Here is a 22,303-nt window from a genome sequence, read left to right as displayed (position 1 = left end):
ATGAGCAGTGAGAGGAGCAGTGAGAGGAGCAGTGAGAGGAGCAGTGAGAGATGCAGTGAGAGGAGCAGGAGCAGTGAGAGGAGCAGGAGCAGTGAGAGGAGCAGTGAGAGATGCAGTGAGAGGAGCAGGAGCAGTGAGAGGAGCAGTGAGAGATGCATGAGCAGTGAGAGGAGCAGTGAGAGGAGCAGTGAGAGGATTATGAGCATGATCAGTGAGATGAGCAGGAGCAGTGAGAGGAGCAGTGAGAGATGCAGTGAGAGGAGCAGGAGCAGTGAGCGGAGCAGTGAGAGATGCAGTGAGAGGAGCAGGAGCAGTGAGAGGAGCAGTGAGAGATGCAGTGAGAGGAGCATGAGCAGTGAGAGGAGCATGAGCAGTGAGAGGAGCAGTGAGAGGAGCAGTGAGAGGATTATGAGCATGATCAGTGAGATGAGCAGGAGCAGTGAGAGGAGCAGTGAGAGATGCAGTGAGAGGAGCAGGAGCAGTGAGAGGAGCAGTGAGAGATGCAGTGAGAGGAGCAGGAGCAGTGAGAGGAGCAGTGAGAGATGCAGTGAGAGGAGCAGGAGCAGTGAGAGGAGCAGTGAGAGGATTATGAGCATGATCAGTGAGATGAGCAGGAGCAGTGAGAGGAGCAGTGAGAGATGCAGTGAGAGGAGCAGTGAGAGATGCAGTGAGAGGAGCAGGAGCAGTGAGAGGAGCAGTGAGAGATGCAGTGAGAGGAGCAGGAGCAGTGAGAGGATTATGAGCATGATCAGTGAGAGGAGCAGGAGCAGTGAGAGATGGAGTGAGAGATTGTTTTTATCTCCCCCCCCCCTTTTTATCTGGGCTTTTTGCTGTTGTTGTTTTTTGTTCAGAATGCTCTTATGTGTTTCATGGATATTTTGTTCACTGTAAGCAATACTGTCGAGCCTGTTCTGTTCTATCATACCGTATTTCTACTGTACCTACTGCAGTAAACAGTAAAGAAAAAAAAATAGCTTTTTACTGGAATGCTTTTGAATGTGAACATTACTGTACATTTGGACATACAGTTCCTAACCAAGAAATTTAGTGTAAAACAGTGAATTGCATGTTCAGCATGCAAATACCTGTAAAACTGAGACTGGAAAGTCTATGCAGTTTTTGTAATGTCAACAATAGCCAGTATTTTGAAACCTGGTGTACTTTGATTGACTGCATGTACCTTGTGAGGTGAAAAAAAGTGTTATTCTTTGACAGAATAATTTAATTTTGAGTCAGATTTCCAGTGTTTTGGTAAAGTTGGTGTGTGCAGAGAAAGATGTGGTCTATTTTGAAATGAAAATTTAGTATATATTTAACAAAATGTGTTTTTGAGAAGAAAATTATCCATTTGGCCAATTGTGTTTTGTAGGTGTGAGTCTGTGTTAAGAGTTTAGAAAAAGTATCTGAAGTATGGTTAAGCGCTTGTTAGCGATTGAAAAAAACTGTAAGTGCCAAGACTTTTGTCGAAGCAAAGTCTGACCTTTCTGTCCTAATTGAATAATTAAAAATCAAGGCATGATAAGATTTTATTTTGGTAAAATAGGCATAATCTAGAGGCCTTTGCCTTTCATATAAGCCACTTCTGATTCCAAATGATCAGCTATAATTTGTTGTTCCTACAACTTGAACAGGTGATGAGATTTTTGTCGAGGAATGTATAACGCGTATAATTATAACTATAGTGCAGTGCTTTAAGTGGGCCGGTACTCAGTGCTCAGTACCGCCACTTCCAAATATAGCTCTTGAGCGTACCGCCACCTCTCCGTGCGCCCAGAACGTGATTTAGGCGTACCGGTACGCTCATTTGGACATCTGTTTTAATAGAGGTTTTAATTTTTTACCTGCACTGCCGATTTTCAGAGCGCCCTTCACAATGCAAGCTTCCAAATTTATCCATCCGAGAGCAGACACTACATTACCCATTCACCCTTAAGTTATACAAGTGAATAGCACATGTGTCACTTTTCCCACTGTTAAGTATCAACAACTCAACGTGGCCGAAAATTATACTAAAGCAAAATCTTGAGTATTCATTGTCTGATAAACAGTAAAAACTGTCTGCGGAGGTTGAGTCGTCCCGCAGCCCCCGCTGGCTGCTCATTGGCTGCAGCATCTTTTTTCTAAGTTCTAAAAAAATACCGTAGACGGCAAGGCACAAATTTAGATATTCATTTATCTAATTAATCTATAGCCTATGTACAAAGACAATATGATATTTTTGTCCCCTTTTTGTTTTAAAGCTTGATGAAGAGAGCGCAAGTTGCTGCAGCTGCGAGGAGAACAGTGATGCACGCGCACAGGAGTGATTGACAGTTCGGGGCACTGTGTACAAAAAACACTCCGCTACACAATTATTTCGTTATTTTCGTTTAAGCTTATTAACGTTAACGTTAAAGAAAGGTCTGATTTACGCACTGTTACAACAGTCGTTGTTTTTTTTTTTGTTTTGTTTTTTTTACATGATTTTAATGTTGCTGTTTCTTGTGGCAGACTAAAGAGTAATGACAGACGGTTGATCTTTGAATAAAAATGTGTTTAGTTAAGGTATGAAATTCATTATCTTTTATTATAGGCTACGAAGTCTAATATCATAAGCCCCCCATCCCGTCACCCAACACCACAGACAACCCCCCCCCCCCCCCCACGTTAATAAATTAGGAGAGTACCGGCACCTCTTTTGGGCCACTTAAAGCACTGCTATAGTGTGTCTTTTTAAACAGGAGATTAAAATAATCAAATAATAATAATGATCATATATTATAAAATATGCTTAATAATAAGAATAGATTTTATATAATAATAACTAATTTTAAATGCATCTTACAAAATAAGAAGAATACATTTTGTAAATAAAATAAATTTTATTTACAGCAGAGAATTAAGTGATTTTGCAAGTCACGTGAGCAACGCATTCCCAGGTTCGTATTATCACAGAACTCACTCATCCACTGTGAATAGATGGCCATCCATGAGTTTTATCACTGAGGTGATACATACATTTATTTTTACATACGTCCACATGAGAAACAATTACTGTCTGAATCAGGCTTATGTGTATATTGCACATTATACAGTACATGTAAATTGTTCTGCACTGTCTGGAGCAAGCTCCCAAGATTTTCACTCATCAAGACACGTGCTGTGGTGATGTGACAATAAAAGTGATTTGATTTGAGAGTAATGCAAGGTTTGGGGTTAATCAACTGAAAGTTCAGGGTATAGCTGACAGTAAGTTAACTGTGCTTTCTGGAATACACCCCAGGAACAAAAGCAGGCAAGGGAATAATGACTTAATTAATAGAACACAGGTGAAATTAATAACTAACTAAAAACAAAGAGGAAAATTAGGTGAAATGACAAAAACATAACTAAGGCCCCATCCACATGGATCCGGCATTTAAGAAGCTTGAAAATGCTATTTTTTAAACCAGGTCCCAGAGTGGATAAATCTGAAAGCCACACCACTGCACTTTTGTGTGTAGAGCCAATCCATATATTTTGTGAAATGATGATTTCATCACCCCACATCTGGCCACTATTCAGACACCGCTAAGTCACCTAAAGCAAGAACAGGTGCGTTTGACTCGAAGAATGATCACTGTATGACATCAAAGTACCGCGAGAGCAATAAGAGAGCACACGGATCCAGTGTATTCGAATCACTCTCGCTTTGATGTCATACAGTGATCATTCTGTGCAGCGCTGCTTCAAGTAGAACGTGGCTAACAACATGAACAAACTCTGAATGACTGCCTTTTTAATAACTAACATCAACAGATTAATAAATGTGTTGTTTCATGTTCGTTTTTCATGTTCTTGTTGTTGTGTTGGGTTTGTTTTAGTGCAGACTTGCCAACATGTACACATTTTGCGTATCGGCTACACATTTTGACCTAAAAAATATGCTTATACGATTTGTCACTCTAAACTATGCAAAACCTAGTGACGCCCCAGTCCACGCACAGTATTCAAAACAAGCAACAGAAAAAGATGAAGACAAATTAAAAAAATGTGTTTGTTTGCTTTGCATTTAAAGAATTTCTCTATTTTATTTCTCTCCTAGCAGCCAGTAGTTTATAGTTTCAGTTCAATCCGTTAGAAGCTCTGACAGAAAGGCTGCTTGTTAGGCTGACAGAGAAGTGCTGTTTAATGTGTTTGAGATGTGCTGTTTTCCTTAATGCATAACTTACAATGCATAGGTATATTCTCCATCTGTAAATGTAAAAAAAAACAAAAAACAATGCAAATTTTCAATTTTGCGGTCAGAAGTGCATGAGTTTCTTCTTTTTTGAGTTTCTTCATTTTCCGCAAATCTCCAGAGACTAAGAACATTTAGAGTGTAAGTGTAATGGGTATAAAAATAGCCTTTTTACTCAATTACTCTGTGATTTTTATTATTTTAATTTTTAGTTTAGTAACTTTCACTGCTGTTTTTTTTAAAACAAATATTAACTAAACAGTTACAATAAACAGTATAAAAACATAAAAAGTAAAATTGTAAACTGTTTACCCCACTCCAACACTTGTAACCAACCCCCAACAATTTAGCATTTTATCTGTATTATATGTTATCAATGTTTTTAACCATGGTATTTCTTAAAATAAGTAATGGCTTAAAAAAAACTGAGCAACAATGACATTTTAAAAATGGCTGGGATTAAGAAACCTGCCAACGGTGTGTTTTTATCTCTCGCCACAGCAAAGTTACATTCATGTTTTGCAATAGGTTGGTCGTATGGCCGTCTGAGATGCATCATGCTGACTGTAAGAGATGACTGCATGAGATGTAGCTGCTCATCTCTAAAATAACATTACAGACTCATTCTACAAGTGGATAATATGCTAAATTAGATAATCTACTAAAATATAGGAAAATTGTAATTACATAAAGTCAATTACAACAATTGTATGTAAATATATCTTATTTATTTAGTGACATGACATACAGCCAAGTATGGGGACCCATACTCAGAATTCATTCTCTGCATTTAACCCATCCAAAGTGAACACTTGCATACGTACGTGTACACACAAACACACACACACACACACACACACACACACACACACACACACACACACACACACTATTTTTACTTATATTTTTAATTGGTCTTTTGAGGTTCAGTATGTACCAAAACTTTGGAAAGAGTCTATTATTACTCCAGTTGCAAAAAATAACTGTCCTAAAAGCTTGACAGATTATAGACCGGTTTCCTTGACCTCGCTTATAATGAAGGTATTTGAGAAATTAGTAAAGGAGGTACTATTGGAAAAAACTACTCCATTTCTCGACCCGATGCAATTTGCCTATAGGGCGGGAAGAGGTGTGCAGGATGCAACGCTGACCTTATTGGACCTGTTATATAAACATCTGGAGAGTAGTAGTAACCATGCAAGGTTATTATTTGTAGATTTTTCATCTGCGTTTAACACGATTCGACCAAATTTGTTGGTTCACAAGCTTAGGTCAAGTTTTGGTGTGGATGCAAGAATGGCTGCTTGGTTGCTGGATTTCCTTACAAATAGGTCTCAAAGGGTAAGGGTTAATGGAGCGCTGTCAGATCCCATAATCACATCCATTGGCTCCCCACAGGGGTGTGTACTTTCTCCTCTCCTCTACATCCTATACACAAATGAGTGTCGTAGTCAGCTTGAGAATCGGTATATTCTTAAGTTTGCTGATGATACAGTTATTGTGAGTTTGTTGGTTGGTGAGGAGAGGGAACATGGGCCAATTGTTAATTATTTTGCAAATGGGTGTCGTGAGGCTGGTCTACTTACGAATGCTGAGAAAACCACGGACATGTGTATTGACCTGCGGCGAAATCAGGCAGCAGTTCCAGGTACTTTTGTTGATAATCAGATGATTTAATTGGTTGATAGTTATAAGTACCTAGGTACTATCATCGATAACAAATTAAATTTTGCAGAGAATACTAATAGATTGTGCATGATGAGCCAACAAAGACTTTATTGTTTACGGAAATTGGCGAAATTAATATTGATAGGACACTGATGATTGCTTTTTATAAGGCATATATTGAATCGATTTTAACTTTCTCAATGATTTGTTGGTTTGCCTCTTTAAAGGTCAAACAGAAAAAACTTCTATTAAAGGTTGTAAACAATTGCAGTAAGGCATTGGGTGTGAAATTGCCTGAGTTGTCAGATTTGTTTGATATTCAGGTGATAAAGAAAGTGCGTTACATTATATCTGATGCATCTCACCCTCTCTACGATTCATTTCAGACCCTCCCTTCAGGATCTTTGTACAGGGTCCCTTTAGCCAAGACTAACAGATTAAAATTTTCGTTTGTTCCATATGCGATTAAGGTGCTTAATTCACTGTAAATAGAAGGAGGTAGAAATATAAGTTTTATAACTTTCCAATGTGCTACTAATGTTGTGTATGTGTTTGTCTTGTATGTGGTGATATCACGCTGCAGAACAAATTGCCCCTATGGGGGACAATAAAAGTTTTTACAATTACAATTACACACACACACAAACACAAACACACACACAGCATCATTTATGCTGCGGCGGCTGGGGAGCAGTTGGGGGTTCAGTGCCTTGCTCAAGGGCACCTAAGTCGTGGTATTGCCAGCCCAAGACTCAAACCCACAACCTTAGGTTTAGGTTTAGGTTTAGGAGAACTTCAAGATAAGTTCTTCGCTGCCTTGGACAGAAGTTTGTATGATGGCCCTAAGGCAGAGAGGTCTGTGAGTGAAATGGAGCGAGTAACATGAGGGCTGGAGCTCCACAAGCTGCTGGTCTTTGTGGGAGAAGAGTACAGGGGAGTCATCTCGCTGTGTACTGTGTTACAGGCCAGTATACTTTTAATATGGACCAAAGAAAAACTGGCATACTTTGTTTAGTTTGTTTAGATGTCATAATAGCTGGTTCAAGAGGAAAAAATACCTGCAAGACGTTTGTTTAGACCGTAATCCACGCTCCAGAGCTGAATGTGGATGGGATTACCCTATAATTTGCATGCCCCTCTGAGGGAAGAAGAAGCTCATCAGCTTTGGTTATAACGAAAAGCCTTAAACTTAAAGAAACCACCAAAAAATCAGAAACGATGCTCCAGTGAAGACTCGGAGGCGATGTCTCATCAGAATATATCCACAAACAGGTATGTTACAGTTATGTGCTCTAACAAAATACATTGTTTACACTATTTATTTATCGATAACACTCCTATTGGGCAGGAATTATATTTAGCTGATAAGCTGAAGTTGTTGATAACCCTTACGAAAAATAAGTTTATTCAAGTGTGCTATTAGTATACTTTTAAAGTAAAAATAGGAAAGTATGCTTTAGTTTACTTATAATGTACTTCTCAGAAATGGGCTTTATGTACTCCTCAGAAATATACTTAAAATGACATTGAATTATACTTGACTTATACTTACAAAAATTCAAAAATATTTGAGCTATACTCCTAGAATCTCTGTTTTTATTATTACACGATAGAGGGCGCTAATACATATCTTCTGCACAGACTTTCCAAAAAATAAAAAAAAATAAAAAAATAAATAAAAAAAACAAGTGGAGAAGAAAAAAGAAACACCAGATACTAGCAGATGTAACCGCATCATCTGACATGAAACAGCATAAAACTGTAAAGTTATGGAATAAAATGACCAATGAAGAGGTAATAATTACAGTCAAGCTGTGGGGTGTTGATGGACTCCATCTACATTTTGATTATCATTCTGAATCCAATAATAAAAAAAAAAATAATGCATGAAGCTTGAATAAAATGTTTTTGTTTACAAGCAGATTTCTTAGTTCTTTCTTTGGATGTTTTGTATGTTCAGATATTCATCATATTCATCATCATTCAACAGAATATATACACATTAAAACCTAAATAGGGACCTGGTAGTATACTTAAAGTATGATGTAAAGTTCACTTAAAAACTTATAAATTAAGATATTTCGAAGATTGTTTGTTACCAAGCAAATCTTGGGTCCCATTCACTTCCATATAGAAATAATACTATGGAAGTGAATAGTTTGATCCAAGAATAGCTTGTTTATTAACATTATTCCAAATATACTCCTTTGTGTTCAGTAGAACAAATACATTTATTCAGGTTTAGAACAACTCAAGGTTGAGTAAATGTTGAAAATGTTGATTTTTGGGTGAACTGACACTTCGTCACAGTGTCTGGTCTGTGTTTCCCTGGGTGTTCACTAGTGGTCTCCCTTCCCCATAGTCACCCCACTGCAGGCACTACATTTTCCCACAAGCCTTTGTCCCTTTCATCACTGTTAATTGCACACCTGGTATTGCACTAGGCTGTCTCCACTTTCATTGTCTTCACCTATCTATATAAACCAGTCTGTTTTCTATCTGTTTCATGGAGTCCGTGTTTTCCGTCACCCGGCTTTATTGTGTTCTTCTTGTTTCTGGACTGATTTTGTGTTATGACCTCTTGCCTGTTTTTGGATTATGATTTTTGGATTATCATATTAAAACACTGCAATTGGATCTCTTGTTTCCTGTGTGCATTCGTGACAGAAGGACTCCATCATGCCCAGATCCAGCGGTGTGGAATTTCATATCGGTTCCCCAGCCACCATGGAGGAGTGGATGGGGAGACTTTCGCACTTAACTACCCTCCGTCAAAAGGGAAGTGAGGTGGGTGGTTTTGAGCAATTGTTCTGGACCATGGTGGTAGGAATGGGGTACAATGATAAGGCACTTAAAGACCTTTTTAACGCCTGTCTGGATAACTCTATGCCTGAGTGGGAGATGAAGGAGCTGGATATCCTGGTTTTTTGGGGGTTCACCATGTATCTACGTACAACATCAGTCTCAGTGGGATACCCCAGCCACCCCTGTCTCTCCAGGTGTGATGGCCAACTCTAGAGCTGTGTCTCCAGACAGGTGGACCGCCAGGCCAGAGCCACTGCCCAAGATGGCCGCCACCCAGCACCACAGCACAAGATAGCAGCCACAGGTGACCCTCTGGAGTCGAGACAGGTCCCCGTTGACCCTCTGGAGTCGAGACCGGTCCCCGTTGACCGTCCTGAGTCTGGTTAAATCACCATTAACGCTCATGAGTCAAGCACTACCACAGTTAGACCTCAGGAGTCAAGTCAAGTCACCATTGATCTTCCTGAACCCAGTCAAATCACCACGGATCTACCAATTTGGTAATTTGAGTAATTTGGTCTAAAAAGATCCAGTTAAAAATAACAATTTCTTTGTGAAGATCATTTTATTTTCCCGAGGCGCTGGATTACAGATAATAATGGTGAAAATAATTAAGAGCCGCAGGTTTCAATTTTGTATTGGTTTCAGGTAAAAATATATTTACTATTGCACTGAAGAAAAAACCTACACCTACACCAACATCTCGGATTCAAGCCTTAATGTTGGGTGAACTGCTAGATTAAGTGTTTTGCTTTAGAACTGGGAATTGATTTGATATCAAGAAGCTGCACTGAAGATATCAGGACTTTGGATCGTGATATCAACAGTCCACTGGTCATTGGTTACGTGTTTAGTTTGATGTCAGTTTTATAAAAACAAATAGCTTTTGTTGACAGATTGCATGTAATATTAAGTGAAATATTTTGTTCTGAGTTTATGACATATTTTCATATGTCAACAAATATGGCTTTATTAATAATTCATATGCTTTAAATAAGAATACAAATATTTGGAAAAAAAAAAATATTTTTATGCCACATCATATTGATAGAATTTGTGATGAAAGTCTCTTAAGCAATGCTTTGAAACATGTTGCTTGATAAACATTTCACAATTTGAGGGTTGATGTTGTCTCTTTCAACACTGTCTCTTTCTTTGTTCTGTTATAACTGTACTGTGATGGGATGTACAGTCATGTATGTTTCATTATGACTGATTGATCCATCAGCCCAAAGCTGTGTTACACTGGGAGTCTGACAGCATTATTTTGCAACTCATTTTCAACAGAAGCTCTTTTTGGACCGAGGATAACGCTTTCAAAGTCACAGTGTGTTTCAACAGTACTAAGAACTTTTACTTACTCAAGGAAAATGTGATTCCAGATGATGGACCTTAGTTTTTTTTTTTATTTTTTTTAGCTTTATTCTGTTATTGCTCAATCTTTTGAATGTTATGTGGAACTGGACTCTTCATTAACACACTTGAGTGCTGATGACTGTGCATGAGTTGAGGTTTCTGAGCTTAGATGGGTGGTAGTCATAAGAGCTATATAAGATGTCCACTATGATTTAGAGATATCTAGAGAGCAAGCCGTGTCTGCTTCAGAGCCTGAGTATATAGTTTAGTCTTGCACTGTGAGAGTGAGAGTATGTCTGCTGCTGTGACTCTAGCGCTGCTGTTCTTCTTGTCTGTGACACTGAACGAACAGGTGACCGAGGGCTGCACATGTTTACCGAGACACCCTCAACAGCATTTCTGCACGTCTGATACAGGTACGTCAAACACATGCATAGCTAATCAAACACGAACAGGTGCTGTGTTCAAATCTGTATATTTTTATGCTGCTTTAGGATGTTACAAGATCTTGCATTTCAGTTCATTTACATTAGTTCAGTGAATTAAGTACTACACATTGGGTTTATGGAAAGTAAAATGATGGAACCTTAATTTTTTCCAAATTATAGTATATGACAATATATGACATTATTTAATGCAATCTGTTCTATTTTAATTTAATTCTTTCAGTAACAAGAGATCTTTTCTTGTGGAGTGTCAAATTATTTAAAGGGACATTTCAAACACAAATGAAAATTCTGTCATCATTTATTCACCCATGTCATTTCATACCTGTATGACTTTTTCCATGTGCAACACAAAGGAAGATAGTTTGACAAATGTCTCAGTGTTTTTCAATGGGGTACAGTGTTGTTTGGTTCACAACATTCTTTCAAGTATCATTTTTTATTTTAACCAATTAGTGATTCGAGCTAGGGTCATTGGAAAGGTGAACAGCCATCTCCCTCAATTAGATGCATACAAAATCCAAACTATTGAGGTGAGAAAATGTAGGCTACTTGACACATTATTTTCCAATACAATCTTTTTCAACAAGAAAAATGTGTGTGTGTGTGTATTATTATTATTATTATTATTAATTTATATTATTATTTTGATTCAGAAATTTAAGCCATTAGACAAGAAGGCAATTCCGGTCATCTACAGCTCTCAAACTTCATGTGGCATCAGTCTGCAAAACGATGAGTATCTGCTGGCAGGTAAAATCATTTATTATCTCTAGACAGAGTTTGAGTAGAAACTGAACCCCCTGATTCCTGATGATGGTTGAAATATTATATACACATTATGCCCAGATTTTTAGCCCAATTTACAGTCTAAATAAAACAGTATGTGATTTGACAGATTTCACAGAAAATCACATTGTGTATTTAACTTTTAGAGCACAACATTTTCACTTCTGTCTTAGCAACAACACACATTATTTTGTAAACTTTAGCTGTTTAGTGTATGGAATCCAGTTTTTCCTCTGTAACATTTACCAAGTCAACATACATGTATATAATTTGTTAAGATTTTATCTGTATTCCAGTCAGATCAATTAAGCCTCAAGTTCCTTTTTAATAGCTCAAAAAAGAAACTTATGAACTTGATGACACACTTCAATATTAATTAAAAGACTAACCCTAAATCCTCAAAGAAAAGTCTAATATTATTCAGGACATCAAACCTAAAAACAATAATGAATCTCAACAGAACATGAGGGTTCAGTAAGTGAGGAGATCTCTAGGTACAAAAAAAATTACTCTAACTGTATAACTAAAGGGTTCGTTCACCCAAAAAATGAAAATTAGGCTCGAGGCATCCTAGGTGTTTATGACTTTCTTTTTTCCGACGAATTAAAAGAGTTATTTTTAACAATTGTCCTGGCACTTCTAAGCTCTGATGTCCTGGAATGGCTTCCACGTATGACAGATACCGGAAGTGAGAGAAAAGTGTTTATAATGTTTGAAGTATGGATATTTTTCTTACAAAAGCCCATGGATTTGCTACAGGAGGGCTTTATTCACCCCCAGAACCATGAGAGGCACGTTTTATTATGGATGCATGCGCTTTATTTAACGTCTCTTAGACTGTTCAGTAGAAACACCTGCAACTGCAATGATAGAGCTTGGAAAGAGCCAGGACAGTTTTAAAAATAACTCAGGTTGGATTCGTCTGAAAGAAGCAAGTCATATACGCCTCAAGGGTGAGTAAAACAAAGGCGAATTTTCCTTTTTGGGTGAACGAACCCTTTAATTGAGAAGGAAAAATATAATGTTTTTTTTCCACCTAAGGAAGTATCCACGACGGCAGACTCAATCTTAATTTATGTGACCTTGTGAAGCCTTGGAAAAAACTCTCCCAAACTCAAAAGTTGTACCTCCGCATGTATCAGAACGGCTGTGTCTGTGAGGTAATATTCCAAATCATACTTTTACAGTAATTCACCATAGTTCAGTGCTGATGAAATCCAGTAGCTGTAATTTTTGCCCAACAAAATTTACTGCCATTTTGAATGTTGTCAAACACGTACTAATGGTTGTGGCATTTGCATATTTGGCTGTCATTTCTACTTGCAGCCCTTTGTATTAGCCTCTGACTGTTATCATTCATTTATTGTATTTTTCCAAGTGTTAAAACAGTTGTTGTTGTGTTATAAGTATAGATATCAATTCAGTCATCTCTCAAACTGTGATCTCTACAGATCTCTCCCTGTACTGGAGCGTCCTGTTTGATCAAGATGGTTCAGAAAAAATGTCTGATAAGAGCCAAAGATTTATTCACTTTTGATGATGACAAGGCTCTTCAGTCTATTTGCCTGCCAGAAAGTGGCGGTGCCGATGTCTGTAAATGGCGAAAACTTCGTAATTAACTACAAATGCTCCTAAAAATTATGCCCTGAAGAACAAGTGCACCAGCCATTTGCAGTGTGTGTGTTTGCCCTTTTATTCTCCAGAATGCTTAGCATTTTGAAATAAATGTAAACAATTTAATGAAGCTTTGCAATGCAGTGAGTAAATACATACAAAACACTGTTTTCATGGATGCAATCAACCATTAAACTATTTTGCATGTAAAAGTGTCTTTGTGTAGCCTATTTAATGGGAAATGTAAGCATGTATATATAAATATGGATGTTCTTAGTGGCAAAAGCATTCATCTAGCGGCGACTATCATCGTGTCAGGACCACTGCCCACATATCGCCGAGGACACAAAACATTCAGTAGACTTGTTGCTTTAAATGAATGGTTGTTGTCATGGTGTAAAGAACAGAAACTGATATTTGTTAATAATTGGAATCTTTTCTGGGTGTGTCCTGGGGGTCAAAATATAAATTTAATGTGGGATCTAAAAAAAATCTTATTGTGATTAAACCAGAAAAATGTAAGTTAAATTAACAAAAAAAAAAAAAAAATCTATAGTTTGAGCTCATAGAAATTAGATCACTCCCACCCAAATAGTTTAATAGTTTTGATGTACTCTGCTTGACTGAAACCTGGCTAAAACCAAATGAAAGACCACCAGGGCCGTATACATAATTCCTAAAAGAATTGGCAGATTTCCTCTCAGACCTTCTGGTTACAGTTGATAAAGCACTAATCATGGGAGATTTTAATATTCACGTTGATAATACAAATGATGCATTAGGACTTATGTTTACTGACCTAATAAACTCGTTTGGAGTCAAGCAAAATGTCACCGGGCTCCACTCATCGTTTTAATCATACACTAGATTTAATTATATCACATGGAATCGATCTTACTGATATAGATATCATACGTCAAAAAACAAAAACGACAAAATGACTGACAACATGGGCACTAAAAGGTTAGGGAAAAACTTACGGTGCCATGGTATAACAGTAATACTCACTCTCGCAAGAAAGAAACTTGTAGTCTTGAATCCAAATGGAGAAAAACTAATTTGGACGTTTTTAGAACTGCATGGAAAAACAGTATGTCCAGCTATAAACCCCTATGCTAAGGCAGAGCATATCCATAATCTCATAAAAATAACCAAAACAATCCAAGGTTTTTATTTAGGACAGTGGCTAAATGGACAAATAACCAGATGCCACCTGATTCAAATATTCCACCGACATTAAATAGTAATGACTTTATGAATTTCTTCACTGAAAAAAAAAGAGATAACATTAGAAATACAATAGCAAACGTAGATTCAACAGCGTCTAACACTTCAGTTTCATCCATCTCACCCAAAGATAAACTGCAGTGCTTTACAACTATAGGACAGGAAGAGCTAAATAAACTTATCACTGTATCTAAACGAACAACGTGTTTATTAGATCCTGTACCCACTAAATTACTGAAAGAGCTGTTACCTGTAGCCGAAGAACTGCTTCTCAATATTATTAACTCGTCGTTATCTTTAGGTCACGTCCCAAAACCATTCAAGATTGCAGTTATAAGCCTCTTATTAAGAAACCAAAACTAGATACTAGTGAACTGGCAAATTATAGGCCTATTTCAAATCTTCCATTTATGTCTACAATTTGAGAAAAAGTTGTGTTTGCACAATTGAGTTCCTTCCTGAAAAAAAAAAGAAAAAAGATCTGTATGAAGAATTTCTGTCAGGTTTCAGGCCTCACCATAGCACAGAAACTGCACTTGTTAAAATTACAAATGACATGCTCCTTGCGTCAGATCAAGGCTGCATCTCATTTCTAGTTTTACTTGATCTTAGTGCTGCGTTCGACACCATAGATCATGACATACTCATAGATCGATTACAAACCTATACAGGTATTCAAGGGCAGGCTCCACGATGGTTTAGATCCTACCTGTCCGATCGCTACCATTTTGTTTATTTAAATGGGGTGTCATCTCATTTATCACCAGTAAAACATGGAGTGCCACAAGGATCTGTCCTAGGTCCCCTTCTATTTTCAATATACATGTTGCCCCTTGGTAATATTATTAGAAAATACGGGATTCGTTTCCACTGTTATGCTGATGATACTCAGCTATATATCTCAATGAGACCAGATGAAACTTCTAAATTATCTAAATTAACAGAGTGTGTTAAAAATGTAAAAGATTGGATGACCAATAATTTTCGTTTATTAAATTCGGAAAAAACTGAGATATTAATTATTGGACCAAAAAACAGTACACATAATTTTGTGGATTACAATCTGTAACTAGACGGATGTCAGTTACTTCCTCTACAGTCAAAAATCTGGGTGTTATATTAGACAGCAACATGTCTTTTGAAAATCATATTTCCCATGTTACAAAAACTGCATTCTTCCATCTTAGAAACATTGCCAAGCTACGAAACAAGTTATCTGTTTCTGATGCAGAAAAACTAGTTCATGCATTTATGACCTCTAGACTGGGCTATTGTAATGCACTTCTAGGTGGTTGTCCTGCATCTTCAATAACCAAGCTACAGGTAGTCCAAAATGCAGCAGCTAGAGTCCTGACCAGGTCAAGAAAATATGCACAGCACTGGATACCTATTAAGTTCTGTATAAGTTACAAATTATCATTACTTACCTATAAGGCCCTAAATGGTTTAGCTCCTGCGTACCTAACTAGCCTCATACCACGTTACAATACATTTTGCTCCCTAAGGTCACAAAATGCTGGACTTTTGGTAGTTCCTAGGATAGCAAAGTCTGCTAAAGTGTCACGCTGTCTGGTCTTTGTTTCCCTGGGTGTCCACTAGTGGACTTACTTCCCCTTAGGCACTTCACCGTAGGCACTAGTATTCCTCTAGTCTTGTCATGTCATCACAGTAATTGCACTCCTGTTAATTGCACCAGGTGCAGTCACTTTATTGTCATTAGCCTCCTTTTAAATACCAGTCTTTTCCTGTTGTTTGTAAGGAGTCCTTACCGTTTGTATGTCCAGCTTTCTCGTCTTCCGAGATTCCTCCTTGTCTTCTCGTCCTCCGAGTTCCTGTTCCTTTTCCTTTCCTGTTCCCTCTTTTGTTTATTTGTTCATTTTGGACTGGCCGCCGACACAGTGCCATTGCACAGGATGGCCGACAACCCAGCACCACGAGGCAAGATGGAAGCCAGCCCAACACCACAGCACAAGATGAATGCCAGCTCAGCACCACGAGGCAAGATGGCCGCCAGCTCAGCGTCACAGCACAAGATGGCCGCCGGTCCAGCACCACTGCCCAGGATGGCCGCAGGTCCAGAGACACTGCACAAGATGGCCGTCAACCCAATGCCATGAGGCAAGATGGACGCCAGCACAGTGCCACATCACGAAGTGGTCACCAGCTCAGTGCCACGGTGCAAGATGGCCACCAGCTCAGCGAAGATCCTAGAGATTCTCAGGGGTGTTCACGTCACGTCTGCCGATCCAGAGAATGTTCACATCACGTCTGCTGAGCCAGCACCACAGTACAAGATGGCCACCAACCCAGCACCACTGCACAAGGTGGCCACCAGCCTGGAGTCACTGCAGAGGATGGCAGCTACAGTGGGCTTTCCTGAGTTGAGTCAAGTCACCATTGACCTTTCAGAGTCAGGGTTAGTCACCGTTGACCTTCCAGAGTCAGGGTTAGTCACCGTTGACCTTCCAGAGTCAGGGCGAGTTCCTGTTGACCTGCCAGAGTCGAGTCACGTTCCAGTTGATCCTCCTGAATCAAGTCAGATTCCTGTTGACCTTCCATAGTCGAGTCTGGTGCCCGTTGACTTTCCAGAGTTGAGTCAGGTTCCGGTTGACCCTCCAGAGTCGAGTCAGGTGCTCATGGACCCTCCAGAGTCAGGGTTAGTCACCGTTGACCTTCCAGAGTCAGGGTTAGTCACCGTTGACCATCCAGTATCAGGGCTAGTCACCGTTGACCTTCCAGAGTCAGGACTAGTCACCATTGACCTTCCAGAGTCAGGGCTAGTTACCATCGACTTTCCAGAGTCAAGGCTAGTCACTGTTGACCTTTCAGAGTCAAGTCAAGTCACCGGTGATCTTCTAGGACAGAGTCAAGTCACTGGTGATCGTCAAGGACAGAGTCAAGTCACTGGTGATCTTCAAGGACAGAGCCAAGTCACCGGTGATCTTCAGGAACAGAGTCAAGTCACCGGTGATCTTCAGGGACAGAATCAAGTCACTGGTGATCTTCAGGGACAGTGTCTCTCTGGGCAACGATCGTCACATAAAGGAGGTAGAGCTTTTTCACATTTGGCTCCCAAACTTTGGAATAGCCTTCCTGATAACGTTCGGAGTTCAGACAGACTCTTTCTAAAAACAAATCTCTTCTCACTCAGTGGTGGCACAGTGACGATAGGATGTGACATACGTAACCGAGACATTCCCGTTCAGTCAGTCATTTTCGCCATCACGTCGATACTAAGGAATTGGGGGTCCCTAACAAAATGCCAAAATGCCATCGATCACCCCCCAGCTCTTAATGCATCTTGTTTCCTTCTGGAGCATCAGAGAGTGTTTGAATCTTTTTAAATAGTTGTGTTTGAGTCCCTCAAATGTCCTCAGTGTGATAAGGTGTATCTCAAAATCATAAAGTCACTGCTGGAAAGGGTTCAAATATGCAAAGATACTGGAAAACTGAAGAATCTGCAGGACCTTAAAGATTTTTCTGAAGAACGCTGCTCAGTTTAACTGTTCAGAACAAACAAGGGACTCATGCACAACCATCACAAAACAGAAAGACAGTCGAGGATCATCAGGTAACAGAACACAGTATTAAGAACCAAGGGTTCCCAAACTTTTGAGTAGGGTTATTTTAATAATTTCAGCATTTTTTTTGTCTTGTGGACTAAATGTTAATATCTTTTATGCACAATATCTTACTCAGGACAGTACTAAATAAAATATAACATGCATTTAGTATGATCTCTCTTATTTTTTGAAAATTTCTCATATTTTCACAGATTCTGCAAGGGGTGCCCAAACTTTCGAGCCCCACTGTATATATATATATATATATATATATATATATATATATATATATATATATATATATATATATATATATATATATATATATATCACAAGACCCAGTGCTGAATAAGGCTTAATATAACTTTATAAACAATTACACTGACCAATGTTCACCTGCTCCACGTTCTTCAGAGTTGAAACAAACTGTCTATAAGAAATAAAGTTAGTCATTTTCAATGATTTCTGAAGAAGGTTCCAGGCAGAAGGTGCTGCAACCAGAAAGGCTTTTTTCCCTAATTCTGTTTTGACAAGGCACAGGGTACCAACAAGTGTAGTACATCATCTTGCCGTCAGGGTCGTGATTCACAGATACTGCAGCGATGCAGACTTTAAATTAGAAATGAAGCAGTCAGTCAATTTTGCATTGTTTAGGAAAATAACTTACATTTTAATAAAAAAATACATAACAAATTTGATTAATGTAAATGTGACGATTGGGAATGGAATGAGGCCGGTGGAGTAATAGGGAAATGAGCGACACCTGGTCCACTCACCGATCTCGAGTCCCACAGAGGAGATCGGGAAGGATACAAAAGAGGTGCGAAGACAGTGAAGTATGAGAGAAGACCAGGCCTGGATTTTATTTTGTGTTTGGTTTTTATTTGTGCGTGACAGTCGTCCACAAGTGGCTGTTGCGCTGTTTTGCATTTATTTTGTTTTTCAAGTTTTGATTTGAATGTCTGCCGGTTCCCCCCTCCTTTTTCCCATGACTGTGAAGTTTGTAATCCGTTACAGTAAAGATTTTAAAGAAAAAAGCTTTTGGAGCAAAATCGCTGCCATTTTGCAGTACCACCGCGTGTGACGTCACAGGGTTGGTTAACTCCGATGGCCAGTGCAGTAACATATATGCATTTCTATACATTTTTAACACACACTTGTTTTGTTTTGTAATGGAAGAAGATGACATTGAAAGCACTGTTAAATCCATAGTTGGTGCAATTCCCTATTCATTAGAGCATATTTATGGCGATGGGGCCGAGCAGTAGGACCTATTAGGGGCTAAAGAAGATGTGAACCTGCTGGTTTGGGGTAAAGTGCAGATCGGAAAAATACTTGTTTACATGGATACTCCTCGACGTGCTTTGTGTGTATTTGCTGATGAAGGCGTGAAAGAAAGTTTAATTTGGTAGCCTACTCACATGGTGTCCGAGCCGAGGTGTGGCTTTGTGTGTGTATGTACCGCTGCTGGTATGAACAGAAACGTTCACAACCCATGAGTAACACATTTAAATCACTTTCAGAAAAGGTCTATCACAGCATGTAAGTACTGCATTGAAATCTATTATATACTGTCTCATGCTTGACTGGCTTAAAATACTTTGATATTTAAACTGACTTTTTTGCAGTTTCACCTTGATTGTGTCTTCTGTATTTTTGCTAACTTCTAATGTTATTTTGTGTGATAGTTAAATAGTCTAAATAATAAACAAAAAATATATACATTTGTTTTTTGTCCTCACATTCTTTCTTGTAACTCCTCCCTCTCAGTGGCATAGTTGACTGAATGGCTCATTATGTAGCTCATTATGCAGGCCTTTGTCTTCTCAGGTGTAAATCACAATGATATTCATGATAGTTCACGCCCTCTCGCATATGACTTTTACCAACAAAAAGTGACATAGAAAATTGTTTTTGGGTGGGATGATTTTCACATCATTTAGAAATAAATATTCTAGGCTACAAGCTTTTGTACTATCTACAAAATCCCGGGAACCATTGTTCTTTATGTGTTTTATGGCCTTATTCAGGTTTTTTAGTTTTTCACTAACCACGCATAATATTTTTTTTCTCAAAAACACAATCATGTACATACATGCATTTCACATATTATTATAGCCCAGTTTGTGCTGATTACAGTGAGATTAGACTTTACCCATTTAGATATTTATAAGAAACTGAAAAAAGCACAAATGTCAGGGCATGACAAAACTTCTCCAGGCCCCAAAAATACCCTTAGACTCCAGAGGGTTAAACTTGAGAATGATCAACTTTATTGAGGAAGATAAACATAAAATAAGACATACAACTGGTGAATCAGTCATTGAAATACATATGTCTTAATAGTCTCACATAACAATAAAATGCAACATGAATGATATTGTATGAAGAATTGTTTGTTTATATTACAATGTTTGGGATACCACTAACAAAAATTAGCATATAGACAGTTTGATGTTGGATATTCATCCAAATTATGGTTAAAATAACATTTGTGTGTTCAAAATGGAAAGACATGCTTATATTACTGCACTGGCCATCGGAGTGAACCAACCCCGTTACCTCACATGCAAGATGGTGGCAACCTTGCTCCAAAAGCCATATCAAATTATTAATCATGTTTGTTATATATATATATATATATGTAACGATATTGAAACTCCATATACATTAGGAAGAAGGAGGCTGGAACCGGCGCACAATCAAAACACTTTAATATTCAAAAATAAATACAAAACAGCGCACCAGTGTGTGGGTGTTCCTCCAGTGAGCCTTCTGTGTGGGTGCAAGAAGGCTCACTGGAGGAAATGCATACTTGTGCTGTGCCCACAGCCAGCTGTGTGCCACTGTGTCCGTGCCTAGTTACTTCGGTCAGGGAAGAAAACAATTGAGAGTGAGAGGTTCCTGGAAAGGCAAACAGGTCTACCTGAGCCTCTCTGAAACGTCTTCAAATGAGCTGGACCGTCAGGCAATGGAATATCTATTCTCCCGGGAGTGCACCTTGTGACAGCTCATCGGCTGTGTGTTTGAGCAGACCAGGAATGAGAATGGCACAAAGCGACATCGGATGCTTCTGACTCCAAAGGAGAAGACAGTGGGCAAGTTGCGACAAGTGACGGGAGGCAAGGCATAATGCTTGCAACTCGAGGCATTTGTTGTGCCAATATAGTTGGGGATTCTTCAAACCCCTAACACTGCATGGCAGTTTTACGTGGCCTATCAACCAGTGGTGAAGGCATCTGCGTGTACCACATCATGCCTAGGGACTTGCTCTAGGGGCACTCCTGCCGAAGAAAAATAAGGTCTGACCACAGGCTAAAGGTTTGGTGACATCCAGTCATCGAGAGGACTCTCAAAGGATATGGGTGGTACACTCCATTTAGAGCTCCCAGCATGTTCCTTGGGAGGCTCGACTAGTTGTGGAGTGCTAGAGAATTTAGGGGTCCCTGGGAAGTTGGTTCCTCAGAGGGGTAGCAATGTGTGATCTTCAGACCGCCTGAGATACTGCCTGAAGTAGTCCTCCAGTGACTTCTACCAGGAAGAGAACGTACTCGGTTACGAACGTAACCTCATTTCCCTGAGATATGGAACTAGTACTGCGTATGGGGAAAAGCTCCTTTTTTCCTCGATACTGAAGCTTTTTTTTCAATAACGCAGTGCAACTGCACTGCCATTGGTTTAATCTGTAATTATACGACTGAAGCGACGACACTGAACCTGCAGCCTCGTGGCACAGCATATTACGCAGTACTCATTTTGCATCTCAGGGAACCGAGGTTACGTTCGTAACCGAGTACGTTCCCTTTCGATACTTCACTCATACTGCGGAAACGAATTCAACCGCGCCGTGCCACGGTGGGAACGACAAGACTTATCTTGAACACCCTGGGGTCCAGAGGATAAGTGAGAGAGCCGGAGCCATCGAACCCTTGAGGCTACACTGCTAAGAGGGAGCTAGCTCCCTGGAGTAGGTATGATGACGGAGTCTGCTGGAGTGAAAGTGAAAGTGACGTGACATTCAGCCAAGTATGGTGACCCATACTCAATATGGTGACCCATATAGAATTTGTGCTCTGCATTTAACCCATCCGAAGTGCACACACAGAGCAGTGAACACACAAACACACTGTGAACACACACCCGGAGCAGTGGGCAGCCATTTATGCTGCGGCGCCTGGGGAGCAGTCTTAGAGGCCGTCGTATCAAACCGAAAGAACCCGAGCATGCAAGGTCGGGATATCAAAGTTATAGAATCTGACAAAAGTGGACGGCAAGGACCACCCGGCCGCCTCACAGATGTCCTTGATAGAGACACCACTAGACCAGGCCCATGAAGAGGCCATCCATCTAGTAGAGTGGGCTCTTACTCCTATGGGGCACTCAAGGCCCATAAAGGAGTAACATAGAGCGATAGCTTCAACTATCCAACGCGAGAGGAGTTGCTTTGAGACTGAAGACCCCTTGGTGCGGCCACCAAAGCAGACAAAAAGCTGGTCAGATGGCCTGAACAGCTGTGACTGCTCAATGTATATCCTCAAAGCCCTCACTGGGCAGAGTAAATCCAGCTCTCGCTCACCTGACAACGGAGGCAGAGCAGAGAGGGAAATTACCTGTGCTCTGAATGGCGTCGAGAGCAC

General features: G+C 39.5%; 2 protein-coding genes across 3 annotated transcripts in view; one reads left to right on the top strand and one right to left on the bottom strand.

Moving 5' to 3' along the window:
* LOC127968060 (synapsin-2-like) overlaps positions 1–22,303 on the bottom strand; it is a 162,658-nt gene that overhangs the window by 41,166 nt on the left and 99,189 nt on the right. The window lies entirely within an intron of this gene.
* The window catches only part of LOC127968067 (metalloproteinase inhibitor 3-like), a 62,666-nt gene continuing 50,210 nt past the window's right edge, over positions 9,848–22,303 (top strand). Inside the window, exons 1-5 of one of the 2 annotated variants that reach the window (XM_052568944.1) lie at positions 10,101–10,443; positions 10,930–11,006; positions 11,130–11,226; positions 12,304–12,422; positions 12,714–13,104. In XM_052568944.1, coding sequence (XP_052424904.1) covers positions 10,320–10,443; positions 10,930–11,006; positions 11,130–11,226; positions 12,304–12,422; positions 12,714–12,881 — 585 coding nt within the window. In that variant the 5' untranslated portion in view covers positions 10,101–10,319 and the 3' untranslated portion in view covers positions 12,882–13,104. Of the gene's footprint in view, positions 10,444–10,929; positions 11,007–11,129; positions 11,227–12,303; positions 12,423–12,713; positions 13,105–22,303 lie in introns of those variants that run through there. The other variant, XM_052568946.1, reaches the window with a different exon arrangement.

Source organism: Carassius gibelio, chromosome B11, assembly GCF_023724105.1.
Source record: "Carassius gibelio isolate Cgi1373 ecotype wild population from Czech Republic chromosome B11, carGib1.2-hapl.c, whole genome shotgun sequence".
Taxonomy (NCBI): Eukaryota; Metazoa; Chordata; class Actinopteri; order Cypriniformes; family Cyprinidae; genus Carassius; species Carassius gibelio.
Note: the sequence above shows the minus strand (reverse complement) of the source record. Positions and strands in the feature narration are given on the sequence as shown.